The sequence below is a fragment of the Oratosquilla oratoria genome, chromosome 37 (genome assembly GCF_046742065.1).
Source record: "Oratosquilla oratoria isolate Oo_2021 chromosome 37, ASM4674206v1, whole genome shotgun sequence".
In the NCBI taxonomy this organism is placed as follows: Eukaryota; Metazoa; Arthropoda; class Malacostraca; order Stomatopoda; family Squillidae; genus Oratosquilla; species Oratosquilla oratoria.
In genome coordinates this window covers 18,496,678-18,506,272 of record NC_134813.1, presented here as the reverse complement: position 1 = coordinate 18,506,272, position 9,595 = coordinate 18,496,678, and the positions used below count along the sequence as shown (strand labels likewise).

The window sequence follows — 9,595 nt, the reverse complement described above, 5'->3', positions numbered from 1 at the left end:
TAGGGTACTGAACCCAAGTGAAGAAAGTTTCATAACCGGAAAAGCAAATAATAATACCACATGTGTTTATAATCACTAAAAATAACAACAAAATGAGGCGTTCATGAAAACTCGTGTAAACGTCGAAGTCATCAAAACCCTGAAGGAAAAAATAACCCGAGGTTTGATGACGTATCACTTCTGGATGTGATTACGGACTTGTGGTGGCGGCATCGGAGGTGGTCCTGAGACTTCCGGTCGTTTCGGGTGTGTTTATGTCCATGAAATGTGTTTAGAGCTCAACTTTGCCTGCGGGGACCTCCTGTCCATGGGTCCTGAACCCCAAGTGTCCAAAGAAACGACTCATTCTTCGAGCCGCGTCGGCTCCATGAAGGGAGCACGGTGGTGAGATAGACTGATCCTTGGTGCACTCCGCTCGTGTCGTTTCGCGTAAGATTTAAAATTAATGGGGCCGCGTACAAGGAAAAGGGGGAATCATTTCGATCCGTGGAATGGCTAAAAAAGAATAAATGGAGTGATCTAGAGATTTAGAAAAGGCTGGAAAAAAATACATTGTGAAGGACAAGCGACGCGGACACAAAATAATTCTTACAAGAAGAACAACAAGAGTGTGAAATTAGTACAGGTGAGCATTTACTATCATTATAATAATTAATATTTATATTTGTAGTGCGAATACTAGTAATATTACTTTAATCATTATCTATTATTGTTATCTATTATCACTACATCTGTTATTACTTACCTAATGTATGTTCTCGGAATGTCTGCCTTGACTGAGCCTGGGTTTAAGGATTAGGATAACAAGACGACTTTATTCAAAATTCAGTCTCAAAAACCCCGACTTTATAATTATGTATATACATACATGTATATATAAATATACATATACACACATAAATACACACACACACACATATATATATATATATATATGTATATATATATATATATATACATATATATATGTATATATGTATATATATGTATATATATGCATATATATGTATATATATTATATATATATATATGAATATACATATACACACATAAATACACACACATATATATGTATATATATATGCATATATATATATATATATGTATATATATATATATGTATATGTATATATATATATATATATATATATATATACATATATATATATGTGTGTGTGTGTGTGTGTGTGTGTGTGTGTGTGTGTGTGTGTGTGTGTGTGTGTGTGTGTGTGTGTGTATTTACCTAGTTGTACCTAGTTGTATTATACGGGAAGTGGAGCTATGCTCGTGGTAACACGTTTTTGCATCTCGCAAGTTCAAGTTTGTTCTTAAATAGTTGTATTGTGTTTGCACACACTATTTCTTCATCCAATTTGTTCCATACATCTATCACTCTATGTGGGAAGCTGTTCTTTTTCAGGTCTCTTCTATAGTTATCCTTCTTGAGTTTCATTGCATGTCCTCTTGTTTTTCCTCTGTCCCGTTTTAATAGGTCCTCTCTATCAAGGCATTCTTTTCCTTTCATAATTCTGTAGATGGTTATTAGATCCCCTCGTTTTCTTCTTTGTTCCAGGGTTGGTAATTCCAGTTCGACCAGTCTTTGTTCATATGTTAGGTTTGCAAAAATTTTCTTTTAAAACTACAATGTGATTTATATACTCTAGCTGCATTCTTCCAATCAATTCTGCATATAAATCACATTGTAGTTTTGAAAGAAAAATTATTGAGTCCTCATTAATAAAAAAAAATTCCCTAATTATAACACTTCTAAAGGTCAATGGTCACCAGATGCCATTACTAGTATGGCAGTTAATAGATTCATCTCCAGAGGACGAAACGTCCGACCTGAGTCAGGTCACGTGACCTGAGGCTTACTGAGTTCCTTATTGTAGCTTCCTACTCTGTATATAAGTTCATGTCTATGTACCCAACAATTGTAACTGCTGAAGAGGACCACAGTTAGTGGTCGACATATACGGTTTACTCTGTATCTCAGCTTATCTTTCTCCGAGAGTGGGTGTAAGTTTTAAATATATATATATATATATATATATATATATATATATATATATATATATATACATTTGTACATATATATTTACACACACATACATATATATGTATATAAATATGTGTATATGTAAGTGTATATATATATACATATATATATATATATATACATATATACTTATATATATAATTCTATGTTCAGATCCTCTGTTTCTATCATCACTTCTAGAGTTCCTAGTTTCTTCCTTTTGTTGCATTCCCACTGTCATCACATATGGACTAATTGCTTTAGTTTTACTATAACCTTGAAGAAAGTAATCTATTTCCCTAAATCCATTGTATATTTAAGATCTTTATACAGCTTTTCTGTCGCTATTTTATCAAAGCTTTTGATTAACAATGCGAATGCAATTAATTTGGTAACCTGATAAACTTTTATTTTATCATTAGATCTTTCTATGCAATCTGAATCCTTCAACATATAATTCATGTCCTTAAACCATCTGTCTAATTTTGCTAAATATTCTGTGTCACATTCATTTGTTTTTACTTTATCATTCTAACCAAAGACCTGATATGATCCCGATCACCCTTTGACATAGAATGTTTAATGAATCCCTTTTTATAAGCTTCATGTTGATTGATATCTTCCATTTGCTGGAAATTTATTATAAGCCGAGCACTACCCTTCTCAGGATCTACATGTTCTTTTGAAATTTCTATTTTCCTTTTTTCATCTGTTATGTTTTTAGTGACAATTAATATGTCAATCAAACTGAGAAACCTATTAACTTTCACTGTATTTACTCCTTCTTCCCCTGAAAATTTTGGGATATTAATGTTCGAGGTATGAACCTCATGCCTTAACACTATTGCCATACATTCAGTGCTTTTAAAGTTGATTCTAATCGACTGCCTCCATGTAGGCTTCCTCCACATACTCCGCGTATGGGATAATTCCCAACAAGCGGCTCGCAGTTGCCTACCATTACCCTAACACTATATACAAACAAATTGTAAATGCTCATCAAAGGTTAAAGGGAACTGAAGCCCCAGGAGCGTATAGCCTTCCTTATAAAGATTATGATTTAGTGTACCTTGGTCAGACCGGAAGGGATCTTAACACCAGGTTAACGGAGCACAAAAGATCTATATGTATGCACAGGAAAATTCCGCTGTGTTCTAACATGTCAGTACCAAAAATCACAGTCTTGACTGGGACAATGCAAAAAAAAAAATTAAATCCAACTGTAGCTTTAGAAGAAAAATTGTTGAATCCGCCTTAATCGAAGAATGTCCGAACTTGAACATCTCCAAAGGTCAATGGTCCCCGAACATAATCTCACGGCTAGCTGTGAGCCGTTTGGTTAAGAATTTTCACCCTCCTGACCTCGCTCCCTCACCAATCTTGACCCCGCTTCCCTTCTGACCTCACACCACCACCCATACATCCCCTCATCACCCATACATCACTATTAATCACAATGTCCAAGTCGTTTATATGCATAATGAACAATAAGGCTGCAAAACAGAGCCCTTGTGAACTCCACTAGAAACACTTCCCCATTTGGATTTTACACCGTTTATGGTGACCCACTTTTTTCTCTCCCCGATCCGCGCTCTCATCAATTCTAACACTTTTCCTCCTATGCCATGGACTTTGATTTTATTTAGTACTCTCTGGTGGGGCAACCTGTCGAACCCTTTGCTAAAGCATTGTTATATGATGCCTTGAAGACATTAATGTAAAAAGATAGATTACACATGACTCACCCCTGGGGAACCTATGCTGTGAGTCACGAATCAAATTATATCTCTCGATATGATATCTGATTCTATTACCTATTATTGATTCAAACATTTTACCTATAACTGATGTAGTTGTACATGGACGATTTCTCTACCTTTTTGAAAATGGGAGCAACATTTGCCTGACCACAAGCAACAGGCACAAAACCAGTGTCTACAGACTTATTCAATATTTCCGTTAAATATTTCTGTCAAATTTGCACTCCTTAAGCACCGTCGGTGACCTACGAGCAAATGTCGGACTTCAAGACAGAAGCTCCTCAGGAAGAGGATCACTTGTCTCTGACAGTGGAAGTTTTCGAGGACAAAACACAATTCCTGAGTGATTTTCCTCGACGAATAGGATTGGAATGGTATAACGCCTACTCGAGAAGGACCTCTGATTAAGGTTGAGGCCCACCACCGAGTTTAACCTTCCTGAGAAACCAAGGGCGTCTTTTTCAAATAAACACGGGGAGGTGGGGGGGGGGGAGAAGTCGCCGACATCGTGCCTTACTACAGCCTACCGGGAGGTGGGTGAGACGGAGGGAGGGCGGGAGGAAGAAAGGGGAAAGCAAGGAGGTGGGAAAGGGAGGGAATAAGAAGGAGGTAGGAGGGGAGGAAGGAGGAGGGGAGGAAGGAGGAGGGGAGGAAGGAGGCAGGAGACAAGGAGGGTTGGAGGAAGGAGAAGGGGAAAAGAAGAATGGGGTAAGGAAGGAAGGTGGAAGGAGGGACGGAGGAAAGGAGGGGGAATGAAAGGGGGAGGGTAATGAAGAAAAGGAAAAAAAGAGGAGGAGGAGGAGGAGGAGGAGGAGGAGGAGGAGGAGGAGGAGGAGGAGGAGGAGGAGGAGGAGGAGGAGGCGGCAGGAAGGGCGAGAGAAAGAAGGGACGGGGAAAGGGGGGACGGGAGAAGAAGGGGAGGGGGAAAGGGGGAAAGGGGGAGGGGGAAAGGGGAGAGGAGGGAGGAGGAGAGAAGAAAGATAGAGTGAAAGAGGGATTGATGGTTTACAACAAAAATGGTTACGTAAGTGGGGGGGGGGGGCGGAGTCATAAAAGAGAGACGACGACGACGGGGGAGGAGGAGGAGGAAGATAAAGGACGGGAAGAAGAGAGAGAGAAAGAATTATATATATATAGAAATGAGACGACGTGCGACATGGATGGATTCATACGTGGGGAGTTGTTGTGCGAGAGGAGGAGGAGGAGGAGGAGGAGGAGGAGGAGGAGGAGGAGGAGGAGCTAGAGAAGTAAGAGAGGGAGAAGAATGATGAGAAAGAAAAGGAGGAGGAGGTGAGTGAGAAAGAAGAGGAAAAAGAGGAGGAAGATAAGGAAGAGGAGGAGGAGGTGAGTGAGGAGGGGGTGAGTGAGGAGGAAGAGGAGAAAGATGAGGTAGAGGAGGAGTGAGTGAGGAGGAGGAGGAGGAGGAGTGAGTGAGGAGGAGGAGGAGTGAGTGAGGGGGAAAAGGAGAAAGAGGAGGAAGAGGAGGAAGAAGAGGAGGAGGAGGAAAATGAGGAAGAAGAAGACGGGAAAGAGGAAGAAAATGAGGAAGAGGAGGACGAGGAAGAGGACAAAGAGATGGAGGTGGGAGGAGCTAAAGAAGTAAGAAGGGGAATAAGGAAGAGGGAAGAGAAGAAGGAAGGGGCGAAGAGTGGGAGAAGGAAGATGAAGGCAATCGGAAAAAGGAGGAAGCAAAGGAGGAGGAGAAATGGGGAAAGGAGAAGAGGAGGAACAAGAGAAAAAGGGGAAGAAAGGAGAGGTGATTGAGAAGGAAGAGGGAGAAGGAGGAGGAAAGGAGGAGGAGGAGGAGGAGGAGGAGTAGGAGGGGGAAAGGAGGAGGAGGGGGAAAGGAGGAGGAGGAGGAAAGGAGGAGGAGGAGGAGGAGGAGGAGGAAAGGAGGTGGTGGAGGAGGAGGAGGATGGAAAGGAGGAGGAGGGGGAAAGGAGGAGGAGGAGGAGTAAAGGAGAAGGAGGAGGAGGAGGAGGAAAGGAGGAGGAGGAAAGGAGAAGGAGGAGGAGGAAGAGGAGGAAAGGAGGAGGAGGTAAGTGGAGCGTAGAGTAAGTCCTTGTTAGCACTTAGTAGGTTTGACGGTTCGTCCTGAAATTAAACGTTATTTTCTTCTTTCAGAGGACGAGATCGAGTGGGCCCCGTCACAAGGAGGAGGAGGAGGAGTGGGAAGAGCAAGAGAAGGAGGAGGAGAAGGAGGAGGAGGAGGAGGAGGAGGAGGAGGAGGAGGAGGTGGTGGTGGTGGTGGTGAGGGGGGAGTGGTTTGTTAGAGAAAACGGCAAGTGTGTGTTAACAAGCAAGCAAGAGAGAGAAAGTGGGAAGCAGCCGCCGCCGCCTCCGCAAGCCAAGAAGGAAACTGACGACAAAGAAAACGGGAGGAGGTTTGCCACCCAAGAGGAGTGGCACCCCTGGGCAAGGAAGGAAGGATGACGTCACTGGCTCGCCGAAATTCGTCCATCCACAAAGTCCGCGAGTGGAACCTCAACAAGGTAAGCCCGATAGTATTAAGGCTCAGGAAGGTGATTGGGGGGGGGGGGGGGTCATGAATGTGGTGAGAGCGAAACGGGGGGAATTGGGTGAGGAGGGGAACGGGGGGAATGGGGTGAAGGGGGGGAAATGTATTACGTAAGAGAACATGCACCATATCGGCAACTTCATAACACTTCAAGCTTTGTATCAGTTATGAAAGGAAAAAGAGGAGAAGGAGGGAGGGGGGAAGAGGGGGAGCAGCAGGAAGAGGAGGAGGAGGAGGAGAAACAGGGGAAACAGGAGAATGAGGAGGAGGAGGAAGAAGGGAAGGAGAACTGGAAGGAGAAGAATAGGAAAAGGAGGAAGACGAGAAACAGGAGGAATAGGAGGAGGAGGAGGAGGAGGAGGAGGAGGAGGAGGAGAAGGAGGAGGAGGATTAGGAGCAGGAAGAAGGGGAAGAGGAGAAGTAGTAGGAAAAAGAGGGCAGGAAGAGGAAGAACAGGTGTCGGGAAAGAAGTAGAGGGAGGGAGGATGGAGAGGGGGAGGGGGAGGGGGAGGGGAGGGGATAAGGGAGGGAGAGGGGAAGGGGAGAGGGAGAGGGATGGAAAGGGGAGGGGGAGGAGAGGTTGTAGAAGAAGAAGGAGGGGGAAGAAGAGGAAGAAGAGGAGCAAGAGAAGGAGGAGGATCCAGAGAGTTGGAAGGTGGAAGGAAATTGGACGGGATTTCCACAAAGGGTATTAAAGGTCCACAAGAGCTGATGGGCGGGGCGGGGCGGGGCAGGGGGGGGGGCGGGGTTCGAATATTTCACTCTTCGGCGAAGAACCTTCCTCCAGAACCTCAAAACCAGAAGATTTTTTTTTTTTTGGGGGGGGGGGAGGAGAGGGGGGATAGGGGGGAATAGGGGGAGAGGGGGAGGGGAGAGGGGAAAAGGTGGGGGGAAGAGAATCATCGTTTCTGGAAGGGCCAATGACCCTTAACCCTAAGCCACGGTGTCGATCTTTGAGGACTTGTTTCTGGTTATGACGACTTTTGAGTCTTGGAACTCAAAAAGAAGATAAAAAAAAAAAGCTTCTTCATTTTCTTAAACATCACCTGTCAGATAAATAACATTTTGCGGTGGCAAAGAGAGAGAGATCAACACAACAAACAATATGGCGGAAATTTTTTCCCCCATCGAGGCAGCATTTCGTTAATCGGAGGCTCCCTTTCTCCAAGAGGAGAGTCTACAAGTGGTTCTGTTCGGTCGAAGGAAAGCTCCTTCCTCAGCGAGGTCCTCCAGGTCGCCACTAGACGATTCTATTCAGCTGAGGGCTCACTTTCCGCAGCGGAGGAACTCGTTCTCTCCGTTCAACGGACGACTCTTTGACGAATCAAATATTACTGCGTAAGCGCCCCCCCTCCTTCCCGAAAAATAAATAGAAAGAAATAGAATAGATAATAAAACGAAGGGGGTTAACCTGAGTGCCTCGTTTAGTTCAGTTACGAGGGTTCTCGACCGGGTCGGGTTTCAACCGAAATACCTCTCGAGTGCCACGGTCCCACCTGTGGCACTGGCTGACCGACGACACTCTTTGGTCGAGCCAGATGACGTCATCTGAATCAGCTGATAGAAAGGTACGACGTCATCGTGAGAGGGGGAATCGCCTCGGATAGTACTGTGGAGGAGAGCCGGGTTGATGACTACTGCGACCCGAAAATAGGCTTGGTTGGGTGATGCTCGAGTCCGACCTTCGCCTTATTTAGCCTCCGCTCGGTGGTCGCAAGTTTACGATCACGCTCTTAGTCATGTCGTAACTTAATTGAGATGACGGTGTTTACATGATGACATGTCCTGGTCGCACGTTTGTGACGACATAACGATGCGAGAAGAATGAGTCACACAGGCTTCAAGAACGTTGCAATTAAATAGATACTACTACGAAAATAATGTCACCCATTTGCTATTCCTTCATCTGTGATTTATTCTTTTGTAAAAACGTGTGTGGGTTGCCAGTTGCCAGCAGATCTTGAGAGAGTCTGAAGGCTCACATACTAATGCCACGGATGCTGGTCCTGTGCCCTTTTCCTCCTTGAATTCTTACTGGAGGACAAGCTGGAAGAAGTTGTGTAGGAGAAGTAAGAAGTGTGGGAGGAGGAGGAGCAGCAGCAGCAGCAGCAAAAAGAAAAAAAGAAGAAAAGGAGAAGAGGAAGAGCAGAAAGTTGAAGAGGAAGGAGAGGAGACAAATTTTTGTTTAGAGTCCTCTCTCTCTCTCTCTCTCTCTCTCTCTCTCTCTCTCTCTCTCTCTCTCTCTCTCTCTCTCTCTCTCTCTCTCTCTTGGTCTTACTGAACCTTCCCCTCTGGGCCTTTGCTAAAACTTCAAATTACCCAGTAACACAAAAACTCCTAAATGACAGGTTGACATTAATTTTCTATTATGATATAATCACCAACGAAGTGTTTAATCTACGAAAGACGATATCTTAGTGGGAATCGTCAATACCTTAGGGAAAAAAAGATAATTCCTAAACATACACGGTCTGTTTACAGAATAAGATGTGCAGGCGTTCCCCTTGAAACAGGGAGCAGCTTCCGCGCTTGGCCGAGCAGCACAAAAACCGCTGGATTAGATGTGGGCCGGGGCGGCAGAGCGCGCGGAAGACGGGGAAACGATATCCACGACGGAACCGCGGGTGTTTATGCCGCGGTGAGTGAGGAACGAAACCGCTGTTTACTCTCGTTTGGCGGATAGTTTGGGAGGACGCGGGGGCGGGGGGCGGGGGGCGGGGGGGTTGATGTGCTAAGAGTGTGACGACGCCATGGGTGTAATAATTATCCCGTTGGCGAGTGATGACTACAACCCCCAGGTGACTTGGATGATCTGAAAGGAACGTTTTATCTGTATTACAATCTATCTTGTGCCAAATCCTTGTATGTGTACTCTACCTATGGCCAGATCATCTTATTCAGTCGAGGAAAACCTTTTCACTCCAAAAGGGAGGTACAGGGAGAAAGAGAGAGAAAGGGAGAAAGAGAGAAAGAGGAAATTATTTTAGTGTCGTGAGGTTGTGTGAGTCACCGCAAGAGAAAGGTTTGCGCAGGTGACTGACGACATCTGGCGTGGCACGAGCACCGGACTGGGGGACGAACTCCCCCCCCCACTCCCCTTCTCCCCCTCCCCCTCCTCCGTCCCCCCCCCACTCCCCCTTCCTCTCCTCCTCAAGGTCAAGCTGCGACATTCGTAGCAAGAAGGGACCAGACCTCATACAAACGAGACTCGTGTAACAGCGCTTTCAAGTGGGACTTGGGCTCGAGTCTCGAGTATTTCAGCGACAACGACGACGACGA

At 44.9% G+C, this 9,595-nt stretch overlaps 1 protein-coding gene across 1 annotated transcript in view; it reads left to right on the top strand.

Moving 5' to 3' along the window:
• The first annotated feature begins 6,048 nt into the window (after positions 1-6,048).
• LOC143019550 (uncharacterized) overlaps positions 6,049-9,595 on the top strand; it is a 135,172-nt gene continuing 131,625 nt past the window's right edge. Inside the window, exon 1 of the mRNA XM_076175283.1 lies at positions 6,049-6,290. Coding sequence (XP_076031398.1) covers positions 6,228-6,290 — 63 coding nt within the window. The 5' untranslated portion in view covers positions 6,049-6,227. The remainder of the gene's footprint in view (positions 6,291-9,595) is intronic.